Below are 13,377 nucleotides of genomic sequence, written 5' to 3'. Positions count from 1 at the left end.
TGTCCATCCTTTCCAGTCCTACTCTCGTGAGAGTGTTGTAATCTTTTGTCCCAGGTCCAGGATCCTGATAGTCAGTGTCACTTAGACTGGGTTGGGCTGGCTCAGTCTTGGCCTAGTTGTCCCTGCTCAATAAAGCAAATCCCAGACGAAAAACATTAATCTTGATAAGTCAGGGATATCCCACTTCTGACATTATGTTGCACGTTTAGATAAATGAAAGCAAGTGGATTAATTTCAAACCTAGCTTATTAACAATATACATCAAGGATGCAAAGTAACAGAACATGGCCACTGGAGAGCTCCGGCATAAAGAATGGCCCAGAACCCCAGTAACCAGGATATACAGGATATGAACACAGTGATTGATCTACACCAACATTAGCATGTCCTTTCTTAAATGAGGAGCCCTAAACTTTTCACAATACTCCAAGTGAGGTCTCACCAGTGTCTTATAAACCCTCAGTATCACATCCCTGGTCTTACATTCTTTTCCTCTTGAACTGAACTCCAGCATTGCATTTGCCTTCTTCACCATCGACTCAACGTGCAACTTTGCTTTCAGGCGATCCTGCATGAGGACTCCCAGGTTCCTTGGCATCTGGACATTTTAAAATGTTTCTCGATTTAGAAAATAGACTGCCCGTTTATAATTGATGGGTTTCAGCTGAGCTCAAAACAACTTTCCCTCAACATTTATCACAAGACCATAAGGTGTAGGAGCAGAACTAGGTCATCTGGCCCATCGAGGTTGATCATGGCTGATTTATTTTTCCCCTTCAAGTCCTATTTCAGCCCATTGAGTCTGTTCTGGTCCACAGAGTCTTCGCTGAATGTCCAGTGGGATGGTTGCATGGTATTATGGATCTGTAGAGGCTTTACCAATGCTTAGGGCACCTAGATGTTTTTGTTCCTGGACATTGGATACTGCTGAGGTGCTAGAGGGTTGCCAGGAGCACTCTGGCTCATCTCCTGATGGCTATGGATCCACCTAGCTGGCTACGGATGTGCTAGATGATTATATGTCCTCTTCAATTTGCTCTCACATTTACTTTCCATAGTACTTTCTCAGGATGGCTCAGAGACATCAATCAGTGTCTAGTAATGGACACAGCTGTGTAAGGTTCACTTTGGATCCTTTTGTTCTCCTTCCCTGCATTAGGAACACAGGATAACAGAGATGACCTGAGCCACTCGGTTCACGTGGATAACTGCATTTTAAACTCCGAAGCTCTGGAGTGTCGGAAGGAGCACCCGGCTTATACTGAGCGAGATTACAGGTAAGCGCCACCCTTCGTTACTACAGTGAAAAGAAAGCCTTGCATCGTTTCTTAATGTGGTCAACCACTGTTACACCATGATTGGCTGCTATCGACTGGACATGCCTCCTGAGACCGATCCTACCCAGAGGTCCTTGCAAGTGGCCCCTTTCCTTTTGCTCTGATCAGTCAAAGGTTGTTTGATAGTCATCCAGTCTTTAGCTCTTAAAAGCCTGATAGTTTCATTACTCAGCCTTTTGTGAACTTTTGATGGTACATCACTTCCGCAACCTCAAAATGCTCCAAAGTATTGACAGTGAGGGAGCAATTTTTCAGGAATAGTTCCTGCTGTATCTGAAGCTCCCATGAGTAGTGACATGATAATGAACAGAAATTGCCATTAGTTATTGAGAGGTAAATGTTGGGAAAGATTCTAAAGTAAACTGCCTGCTCAAATTCAACAGTTAGGGTTTTGACTCAACCTGCCCATGTAATGACAGTATAATTGACAGCGTAACACTCCCTTGGTAATGCAACAAAGAGTATCAACACTTTTGTGTCTCTAAGGATGGGAAATTAACACAAAATGTCCTGGCTCAGAGGCAAAAAAACTTGGAAGTTCCTGCAAGGTCACTCCAGGGGACACTGCCATGTTCTTTCACTAACTGGGGGCAACACACTGGTGTGATCAGTAGAGCTGCTGCCTTGCAACTTGAGGGACCAGGGTCAATCCTGACTTTTAGTGCTGCCTGTGTGAAGTTTGCATGTTCTCTCTGCTACCACCTCTGGGTGCTTGATTGCCTCTCACATTCCAAAGAATGTGCTGACTGTAAATTGTGCCTGGAGTGTAACATTGGGAAGATAAGCATGGCATTATTGTAGGATGACTCGAGTGGGAACGGGCATTAGCTCACCAGTAATCTCATCGCACACTGTGTCGACCCACTGATCCCTGCATGACTTCCTCTTGTGTAAAATCCCCAGTCCACACCCAGGCTCCTGTGATGACATCAATGAAAGAAAAAGATCTTAAACTCGGCATTTGTCCTTTCCTGTGTCATCTGCCCTCAGAATGGTTCTTTACGTGGTCCCAACACCCTCTCGGAGAGTCTGACACAGCTTCTCCATCATTGACCTGACATAGAACATAGAACATGACAACACAGTACAGACCCTTCAGCCCACAATGCTCCGCCGACCTTGACAGATCTGGGAGTACAGATATATAATGCCCTGAAAGTGGTGTCACAGGTGGATAGGGTTGGAAAGAGAGGTTTTGGCACATTGGCCTTCATAAATCAAAGTACAGTACAACTCCGATTATCTGAAATGTTCGGGACCGGGCCCATTTCGGATAAACGTTTTTTCGGAGAACTGGTCAATTTTTTTTAAAAGCAGCCCAGAAGAAACAGCAAATCACCTGTAACAGTGTTGAATCAACAACAAGGGAAGGATTTTTAAACATTAAAATAATGTTTAATTCTCACCAAAAAAATGGTGGCCACTGCTGATCACCGACACTTTCCCACTGAGGCCCCTCTCGTGCCAGGTGCCCCAGGATCCTGCTCCTGCCTGGGATCCTGTGGTCCGCTGCTGCCGCTGGGAGCTCGAGGTCAGCTGTTGCCACCACCAGGAGCCCGAGGACCGCTGCTGCTGGTGCTGGGAGCTCAAGGGCCGGCACTGGGAGCCTGAGGAATGCTGCTGCCGCTGGAAGCCTGACATCCCCGGCCAGTTCAGCTCTGAAAAAAATTTTGGATAAATGAGGATTTTGGAGAATCCGATTTCGGATAATTGGAGTTGTACTGTATTGAGTACAAGATGTTATGGTAAAGTTATATAAGACATTGGTGAAGTCAAATTTGGAGTTTTGTGTGGCATTTTGATCATCCGACTGCGGGAATGATATCAATACAATTGAAAGAATGCAGAGAATGTTATCAGGACTGCATTACAGGGAATGGTTAAACAGGTACTGGAGTGTAGAAGAATGAGGGGAGATTTGATAGAGGTATTTAGAAGTATGATAGGTATCAAGAGAGTAAATGCAAGCAGGAATTTTTCACTGAGGTTACATTTTAAATTTAAATTTAGACATACAGCACAGTAACAGGCCATTTCAGCCCATGAGTCCGTGCCACCCAATTACACCCAATTAACCTACACCCCCAGTACATTTTGAACAGTGGGAGGAAACCGGAGCCCCCGGGGAGAGCCCATGCAGACACGGGGAGAACGTACAAACTCCTCACAGACACCGTGGGATTTGAATCCCTGTCCTGATCGCTGGCGCTGTAAAGCTGTTGCGCTAGCTGCTACGCCAACCGTGAGATAAAAACTAGAGGGCATGGGTTAATGGTGAAGGGGAAAAGTTTAAAGGGAAAATTAGAGCAACTTCTTGATGCAGAGAGCGGTGGGAGTGTAGAATGAGCTGCCAGTTGAATTGATAAATGCAGGCTCAAGTTTGACTTTTAAGAAACATTTGGACAGGTACACAGATGGGAGGGGTACAAAGGGATGCAGGTCAGTTGGATTTGGCAGAAAAATAATTTGGCACAGACTAGAAGGGCCAAAAGGCCTATTGTAGTGTTCTATAGTTCTAACTCACAGTTTGTCTCCATAAACACCAACAGGTTTGTTACCGATACTCAATAACCTCAGCCACATTTTCTTCCAGTGCGATCCTTTACTTGAACCACGATTTTGAAGGGGGGAACTTCATTTTCACAGAGATTGATGCTAAAGTTATCACAGTAAGTTTCTCAGTCTGTTTTTCACTCTTGTTTTTGGCTGTGGGTGGCAGGCGCATTAGGCATCCAGTTGAAACTCTTGTCATTTCCATCAGTCTGAAAGGTCAAGAATATTCTGCTCAAATCGACTGCCTCAAACCATCCCCCCTCTTTCATGTCCCATTTCCAATCTCTGGTTGAGAGGGGTTAATCAGTTGAGTCCCATACCATCTAATTTCAGATGGACAAGGGGGTCCTGGACATAAAAGAAACCCCACTCTGCCTAACCCTTTGGGCAAGACAGTTTCCAACCAGTTCATTCACACAAGATTTTTGGCTTTGTGCGTTTAGCAGGGGAAACCTCAGTCCCCCGGCTCAATGTTTCCTTCTCCCTCCCATGGTGGTTCCTCAGATACACAATGAAAACCAGCAGTTCTGCTCTTCGCTCAAGGCAAAGACAACTTCCTTAAAATATTCCTGTTTATTTGTAGCACAATCCCTGTTTATTTGTAGTTGGCCTTTCTCTTCGGCTCTCAGCATTCTGATTTCACACGAAGGGTTCAATAGCTAGGCGAGTCCATTAACCCAAATGGACATCTCCCGGTGTGTGCTATCTCCCCTGAATGGCCCATTGGGTCAGTGTCCAGTGACGTCCAGTGGGTGGAAGAGAGGTAATGCTGAATGGGCTGGCAAGGTTGCTGGGATTTTGTTCATCATCTGGCACTTTCAATTAACTCTAAATGTTGTCTCCACTTGTAGCAGTGACTTCAATGAACTATTGCTAGAGAAGTTCAGCAGGCCAGGCAGTATCCTTTATATCGCAGATAAAGATACATTACCAATGTTTTAGGCTTGAGCCCTTCATTGAGGTACAAGCAAAATGTAGGCAGGTTGAACGAAATGCCTGCGGACTGTGCCCCCTCTCCTCCCCCACCAGCCCCTTCCCTCTCCATTCACAGAGCCTTCCTCTTCCCCCTGTTTGCTGGTGTGCCCTCCCTCCCTTATCCACCTATTACCTCCTGTGCTCCTCCCTTCTGGCCTCTACCCCCCCCCCCCAACCATTTTGTTCAAGAACCTGCCTGCATTTTGATGAAGGGCTCAAGCCCAAAACGTTGGTTCTGTATCTTTATCTTTGGTACATAAAGTTCACTGTGTGACCTGCTAAGTTTCTCCAGCGTTGTGTTTTTACCTCATTCACCATGTCTGCAGACTTTCATATCTTATTTCATATTAATGAAAAACATAGCAGACTGTGAACAGGTATCTGTAGCTGTATATGGGATTACAATGAAGAGGAAGATAAATTAGCTACCCAGCAAGGGCAGTGTGAGAGAATTATTATGGGGTTCATTCAGGAGCCTGAAAGCTGCAGGGCAGCAAATGTCTTTAAGACTGTCAGTGAATGTTTTCATTTCCTGAAGCCTTCTTCTGGATGGGAGGAGGGACAAGAGGCTGTGCCCGGCGTGTAATAGTCCCACGGTGAGTTGGCTGCCTTTCCGAGGCAGAAGGAGGTGTCAGTGGGATCCACAGAGGAGAGGGGTGTTTGTATGATGCTCTGAGCTGCATTCACCACCCTCTGGAGTTCCTTCCTCATCTTGAGCAGAACAGATTCTGTCCCATGCTGTAGTGCACCCAGCAAGTTTGCTTTTGATGGTGCACTTGTAGAGGTGTTGAGGGCTAGGGCAACATGCCAAACTTCCTTTGTCTTCTGAGAATGTAGAGCTCTGCTTGTTCATATGACTTCCCCTGAATTGCCACATTCCCCCGCCAACCCTTCCCATTGCTAACCTTACCTTCAAGCGGCAGGTTCCTTCCTGTAGTTCTTCCACTAACAATCCTCAGTGAGGACCCAACTCTGTACGGGAGCTCTTCTCTCTTTGTGCTTCTGGTCTGACACTGTAAAAGCCTCTTTGATCTGTGCTCGCACATCAATTTTAATCTCATATTTTTAATGCTACTTTGATTACACTGGACAACATAGATTTTGCTTCCTGAACACTTTTGGGTGTATTTTATGGACTTTAGGTTGCTGATCACGCAAGTCACTTTAAAATTTCCCTGTTTTTTCCCTTCTATTTTTGTGATTTACTGTCATATTCTTAACATGCTTTAAGCATTACAGAACCATGAAGTTCCACATGCCATTGAAAATTCATTTTCTGCATTCACACTTGGACTTCTTCCCTGTGGATCTTGGTGCAGTCAGTGACGAACACAGTGAAAGGTTTCACCAGGACATTGTGACCATGAAAAAGTGGTATCAGGGCAACTTGAACTGATCAATGCCGGCCGATTATTGTTGGACACTGACACGAGAGACATCAGATGCTGAGTATAAATGAAAATCAGCGGCAAAACAGTTTTAGGTCAGTTGAACGAACGCAATGAGTAGCATCATTATGCGATTAAACGTGCTAAATTCAATAAAAGTTAATTTAATGTTTCTCCAACTTCCTACGTGATACCGGAAATCTGAAATGATCTTTGTGTTCAGCTTGAAGTTGTCTATCATAATCCCCAATTTGTTTTCAGGAAGCAAAGCTTTAGAAAAAAATTGTCCAGTGTAATTGGTTCTTTCACTTCCTTCACATTCTCTTGAAGGAAAGAGTCATTGAACTGTCTTCCATTTCTAACCCCTCCCTCTCAGGCCCCAAACATTGGTTATCCTTTACTTCCAATGGATGCTGTGTGGCCTGCTGAATTTCTCTAGCACTTTGGTGTAGTACAATAGTTTTCTCTTCTACAATGAGCTGATTTTTAAAACCAAAATTTGTTGACTGTGTATACTGCTTGGTTTTAGTTTGTTTGTGGAATTTCTTGATTTTCATGGCTGACACTACTTTTAATGATCTCTCCTTGTCCAGGCAACTGTGAAACCGAAGTGTGGCCGTGTGGTGGGCTTCTCCTCGGGAGCAGAGAACCCACACGGGGTTCAGGCCGTAACCAAAGGGCAGAGGTGTGGCGTGGCACTCTGGTTCACTCTGGATCCCCGGCAGAAGGAACGGGTACGGCAATTCGCCCAGCTCCACCCTCGTCCAACCTGCGGCAGTGGCACTGGCAGCGTGGAGGGAGTGTGGTGTGAGCGGGGAGTGTGGTGTGGTGCAATGTTTTGGGAGGGATTGTGCTACAGAGAGGAAGAGAGGTGCAAAGTAGAATGGGGAGGATGGTTTGGGGGTATGATGTGGCCATTACCAAAGGCTATTTCAATCACCACCTGAGCTCTGTGACGTTTCTGTGTTCCCCTCTTAGACCTGTAGACCTGCCTCTCACTGATGAATTTAGATGGTAACTGTTCAATGATAATACAACCCACCTAATTCCAAACAAATATTTGCTCTTGCTGCCTTTCTCTAATCTTGTGTTCTTGACTTTTCCATGTCCAGTCCCTGGTAATGACTGCCTGCTCAATTTGATTGCGACCACATTCCAGAAATGGCACCTTCTGTTCGTATCCTAATGTGGAGTTTAGGGGAGGATTGGGAGCCTTTGTACTTTAGTACAATAATACCCCTGGTATCTGTCACCTATGGGGATTGGTAGTTTATTGGATATGTATTTTCCAATTAGTTGAGACTTACAATGCCTAACTAATACACCCGCTTTCAAATAAACAGTTTAACAGACAAAAATACTAGACCGTACTTAGACTGAACAAACTTCATTTGCATGAATATATAAACCGTAAACCATTTTACTTTATTTTCAGTCACATCCTTTGAAAACATTTAAACGTCGCTGCATCTGCAGGTTCCTTCCCCTCCACGGAGCTACTGAACACTAACATTATAGATAATTAACCTCCCCTCCCCCAGATTTACCGATAAAGCCTCTGACCGGGCAACTCTTACGAAGCAGGGATAAGGAGACACTTTAAGAGAGCCACCCCAACAGCAAGCGGCATCAACTAGTTCTTCGGCCTGGGCGACACCATTGCTGTTTCACACAACTTTATTCAAACAGCTGCTATGAGCAAAGCCGACCAAGGCTCTCCGCTGGCTGAATATTGGCTCCCATCTTCACCAAAGGTTCATGTGTTACTTCAGAGAACACTTACAATTTTAAACCAACGTATTTTTTACCTATTATTTTATACTTATTTGTTTTAAATTTTAAAATTTATTCTCTTTGATTTATTTGCCGGTTCCTTGAGGCTACTGCTTGCTTGAATTCCGGATTTGCTGTATCTGAAACAACAAACCTAAACCTTCCCCCCACCCCCCACCGCCCACCACCACCACCACTAGTGCTGAATCTTACCTTGAGGAGCAGAGGAGTTCAAATGAGGCAGACTCTAGTAAAATTAGTCAAGTTCAGTTGATTGTCCAGGCTCATGGGTCTTCCCTCCCTGTTATAGAACATAGAACAGTGCAGCACATTACAGACCCTTAAGTCCATGATGTTGTACTGACCTTTGTAACCCCGCTGCTTGTCCCTCAAATCTTTCTCTCCCTTTCAGCCTAGAACCTTCCATTTTTGTGACATCCACGTGGCGGAGATATTGGGAGTCATGCTCTCAGTTTTTGCTGAATGCCCCGTTGTCCTAACTGTAGCCTCGTTCTCTTGGCTTGCAGGAGCGGATCGAGGCAGACGATTTGGTGAAGATGTTGTTTGGGATGGAGGAGGAGCTGCTGGCGGATGAGGGAGACGTTAAGGAACCCAGTGCCAATGGCCACCAGCCAACCCAGGCCGCAACCCCTGAGCCCACCAGCAAAGCCCATGCCCAGGATGGGACAGAACCTGATGGAAAGGCTCCAGCTGGACAGACGGAGGTGGAAGGGCCGACAGCAGAAAGCGATGGAGTCCCTCAGTCCACAATTAAAACCATGGACTCCTCTCAGGAGTTAGTGCCTGGCGTTTCAGATCAAAAGACCTCGGCAGCTCTGAATATACCCCCTGGGAAACAAGAATTGTAACACTATTTGCAGCTACACCCACTTAGGGAGACACTCGTCGTGACTGGTGGTTTTCCTCATTAGTTGCTCCCAGTAACTGTTCACTGATTTAGGAGCTCCATCCTGTGGAACTCCATTCCTCTCTCTGCTTTGATACTTCAAGCTTGGCACCTTTTTCCTGATCTTCTCCCCTCACCTGTTGCCCACCGCGTGCCCCCTGAAGATACTGCAGGTTCGCAGTGTCTCTTCACGCCCTCTTGGACGGTGTGGCAGCTGGGTTTGTGGTCGGAGCGCCGGACTGTAGGCATGTGGTTGAGAGATATTTGATGAGCCTGGGCATCAAGGGTTACGGGGAGGAGGCCGGGGAGTGGGGCTGAGTGGGTGGATGGATCAGCTCATGATTAGAATGGCGGGGCAGACTGGATGGGCCAACTTCTGCTCCTATACCTTGTCATGTGCTGGAGAGGAACCATCTGACACGTGACGCCCATTTCCACCTATGCCTTTAACAAGACGCCCGGGGCCTTTGAAATGAACTACTGCTGTGATGTTCTGTCCTTACTTCTATGCTATCTGGGTAGTGCCACATTGCCATTTCAATGTCACCCATCCCTCCACATTGAGTCTCGTCTGCTGAATGTTCCATAAGCCTCTCCATGCTGATGTGGGTGGTTGAGCTATTAGACTGGGGGACGTTTTGTTGCCTTCCCTTTATTATCTTCCTTTACCTGATCATTTTCCACTTGGAAGGGTCAAGGTTACTGCCAGGCAGGGCAGCTGAGTTGGCTCAGAACTTGCCTCCTGTCAAATGTGTGATAACTGCAGAACAAACTGGGGTCTTAGCTGGTAGTTATGATGCAGTGTGTGGTGCAGCTAGTTACGAAGGCATTAGAGGCAATCTTTGAATGTTAGATGATCTTGAATCTCCAATAAAAACAAGCAGCAGGTCAGACAGCTCCGTGCTTTCGGAAGTTCCTACTTTCAGCTTCCATATTTTTTTAATTTTTCGATGGCTGTGTTTCTATGCTTAGTTACCCTGTGCAGGCTGTGTGTGTAACATGCCCGCAGTTCCTGCTCATGCTTACATCCCAGGAGACGTCCTTCATCTCTTGATGTAAGTGTGGCGATGTTAACATGGTCCCAATCCCAGCCGCTTTAAGTGCATGTTCAATTCATCGCACAGACACGCATTTGGCTGCAAATGTGTGCAGACTCTTACACACCCATACATACGCACCCACACCCATAAACACACCTCCCCCACACACAACCACACCCACACGCACCCATACACACACACGCCCACACACTATTAAAATTCCCTCCTACGCATACATACACATTTATTTTCACACTCGTATGCACGCAAACTTAAATTTATGCACTCATTTGTGTTCAGCATTGTCCATGCACAGTTGTAGTCACTTCCACTTGCACAGTCTTGTCCAGCAGGATTTGGTCAGTAGTAGTTAGTGACGAACCCCCATCCCTGGAGAGACTGGTTAAGTTGACAAATCCCATCCATTAAGCATCGTCCTCAGCCATTTTTCCACCTCCTGAGGGATTAGAAGATTGATACCATGATGCTGAAAGAATCCACTTACCTGCCTTCATTTACATGAATAAATTCATTTCAACCACTGGCAGTTCTCCTGAGGTGGGATACGGGAAAGCACCATTATTCGCAGCCCTTCCCATAATATCCCTGGCTCTATCACACATACAGGCCTGCTGGTGAATGGTAGATGGCTGGGAAGCCTGCGATCGGTGCCAGAATAGTTGGCGTCTGGAGGCTTGACCCCTGGCCTTCTCCTGGTGACTTGCTGAGGAATGTGACAATGTAGTGGTGTTTTGCCAGACTTCCCAGTTTCTGCAGCTCAGGGCTATTGACTTGTTGTCAGTATTAATAATAGACACCCAGCCAAGTGTGTGCTATGCCGATCAATCCGATCCCTTTTGTTTTCCTGCATTTTGTTGGGACATGTTTGCTGTCACTCCTTGCCCACAACCTCGTCTCCAACCAAGATCTGACTGTCATCTACCACGATCATACCTCTTTGCCTACTGCTGCAATAACAAGGCAGTGTAGTGACCCTGAGCAAGTTCCTTGGTTTGTTAGTTGGTCTTCTCCCTCAGTGGTCCTTATCAATTCCTTTCTGTCACCCAAAAGACCTTTAAAATAAACAAATAGCAGCGCCTCATAAATTTTCCCGGGGTCCTATGGAAAAATAAAGTTTTGCTCATGGTGACCATCTGATGTTTTGTCCATGAGGTGTCGGATAAGGCCTCCCAGGGGTGAGGGGAGAAAATGAGACAATAAACCTTCAATTTGACTCATTCTGTTATGCATCTTAAATATGACCAAAGAAGTTCCAAAACGATACCGTTCTGACAAAATGTGCCTTTTGGATAACAAGCAGACTCTGAAACCAGCAGGAACTGAGAATGTGCAACACCCCTCACTGTCTCAGGTGAACGCAGCGACCCTTCATGTAACCAGGTCCGTTGTTTCCCTTTGACGGGCCTGGAATTTATTTATGCCTTGTACTGTTTTCGGAAGCACAACTATTACATGACGGCTCAGTGCAAGTCTGCAGTCGTTGCCTTGGCTTTTGTTTGTCCAGGTACCTGACTTTCTCAATGTTTCTCTGCTAAGCTCCTGTGGAGTTTTATTCACAAATAAATAATACATTTGTCAGGGTGTTTCCTACTGTTTATCTTCTCAGGTGGTCCCTCAGGTTCAAGACTGATACTTCACTTTCTGTTTTGCTGGGGTCCGATGTGGCTAATTATTTCACACGGTGTCTACCATGGATGGGCCTACAGCTTAGTAGGTTGTGGGGTGGTGAGCCCCTATTACTGACACAGCTTCTGTACTCTTGATCCATGGCCTCGAGATTCTCAATATCACCTCAGATATCCATCCCACCAGGGAGAGCGAGAGGGGGCTGTGCAGGGGAGGAGAAGCATTGAGAAAGCAACGGGAGAGGTAGGTGTACATTTCAATCTCTCTGTTGGCCAATTAACGTTAGCCAATAAAAGGAAGGGAAGCTGAAGTGAGGTGGCCCAGAGAAGGAACAACAGTGTAGGAGTGGGGATTTAGAGACTTTGACTCGAGAGGCATCAGCGAGCAGAGGTTGTGGATGTACATCAGGTAAGGACAGGAAATAAAGTATAGTAACGAAGGGCAGTGGAATGCTCCATTTGCAGGATGTGGGAAATCTGGGAGAGCACAATTGTCCCTAATGACTACACCTCTGAGGTGCATCCAGCTGCAGCTCCTTACAGAACAAGTTAGGGAACTGGAGCTGGATGAACTCCGGATCATTTGGGTGGCAGAGAGTGAGATAGATGGGACTTATAAAGAGATAGTCAGGAGGAAGGTAACTAGGTGACTGTTAGGAGAGGGAAGGGGAACAGGCTGACAGTGCAGTGCACCCCTGTGGCCACTCCCATCAACAATAAGTATATCATTTTCGATAATGTTTGGAGGGGAAAATGATCCATCAGAGACGAATCATAATTGAGATGAGAACTAGGGGGCATAGCGCCAAGATTCAGGACAGTAATTTAAGATGGAGATGAGGAGGAATTGCTTCTCCCAGAGGGTGGTGAATCTATGCCCATGGAATCAGTGGATGCGACCTCATTAAAGATATTTAAGACAAGGTTGGATAGATTTTTCCATAGTTGGGGAATTAAGGGCTATGGGGAAAAGGCAGGTAGGTGGAGATGAGCCTGTCACCAGCTCAGTCCTGATCTCATTGAATGGTGGAGCAGGCTCAATGGGCCAAATGGCTGACTCCTGCTCTATTTCTTAAGATCTTCTGTAGTGGATAGACCTCTGGCACAGAGTCTGGCCCTTTGGCTAAGAAGGGGATGGGGAGAAAAGGGGCACTATGATGATGGGGGGGGGGGGGTTGATTGGAAGGCACATAGGTAGGAGGTTCTGTTATCAAGACTCCCAGATGATATACCTCCAAGGGTCAGGGATGTCTTGGATCGAGTTCACAACCTTCTCAAGCAGGAGGGAGAGTAGCCAGGTGTCGTGGTCCACATTGGTACCAATGACATAGATAGGGATCAGGTCCTGAAGAGGGAAGATAGGGAGTTAGGAAAGAAGCTGAAAAGCAGGACCTCCAGGTTAATCTCGGGATTGCTGCCTGTGCCACGCACCAGAGTGGGTAGGAACAGCTAGTTACAGCAGATGAATGTGAAGAGTTGGTGCAGGGAGCAGGGGTTTAGATTTGTGGATCATTGGGATCTCTTCTGGGGAAGGTCTGATGTGTGCACTGGAGAGGGCCCAATATCCTGGCAGGCATGATTGCTTGAGCTGTTGAGGAGAGTTTAAATTTTTTGGCGGTGTGGGGGTGGTGTGTGGGAATCAAAATGTGAGGGCAGGAGGTGGAAAGGATGATGCAATGCATTGTGGGATTGTGAGGAAGGACAGGCAGGGGAGGAAGGAGAAATGTAGTTGGAGGTTTTGAAATTAGTTTATTTCAA

The 13,377-nt window shown here is 46.2% G+C and overlaps 1 protein-coding gene across 1 annotated transcript in view; it reads left to right on the top strand.

Moving 5' to 3' along the window:
- p3h1 (prolyl 3-hydroxylase 1) overlaps positions 1–11,572 on the top strand; it is a 60,571-nt gene extending 48,999 nt beyond the window's left edge. The window contains exons 12-15 of the mRNA XM_069919116.1: positions 1,160–1,277; positions 3,931–4,006; positions 6,847–6,987; positions 8,554–11,572. Of these exons, the coding sequence (XP_069775217.1) occupies positions 1,160–1,277; positions 3,931–4,006; positions 6,847–6,987; positions 8,554–8,895 (677 nt within the window). The 3' untranslated portion in view covers positions 8,896–11,572. The remainder of the gene's footprint in view (positions 1–1,159; positions 1,278–3,930; positions 4,007–6,846; positions 6,988–8,553) is intronic.
- The last annotated feature ends 1,805 nt before the right edge of the window (positions 11,573–13,377 follow it).

Source organism: Narcine bancroftii, chromosome 2 (assembly GCF_036971445.1).
Source record: "Narcine bancroftii isolate sNarBan1 chromosome 2, sNarBan1.hap1, whole genome shotgun sequence".
Lineage (NCBI taxonomy): Eukaryota > Metazoa > Chordata > Chondrichthyes > Torpediniformes > Narcinidae > Narcine > Narcine bancroftii.
The sequence above is the reverse complement of the archived record's forward strand: the minus strand, read 5'-3'. Positions and strand labels throughout refer to the sequence as shown.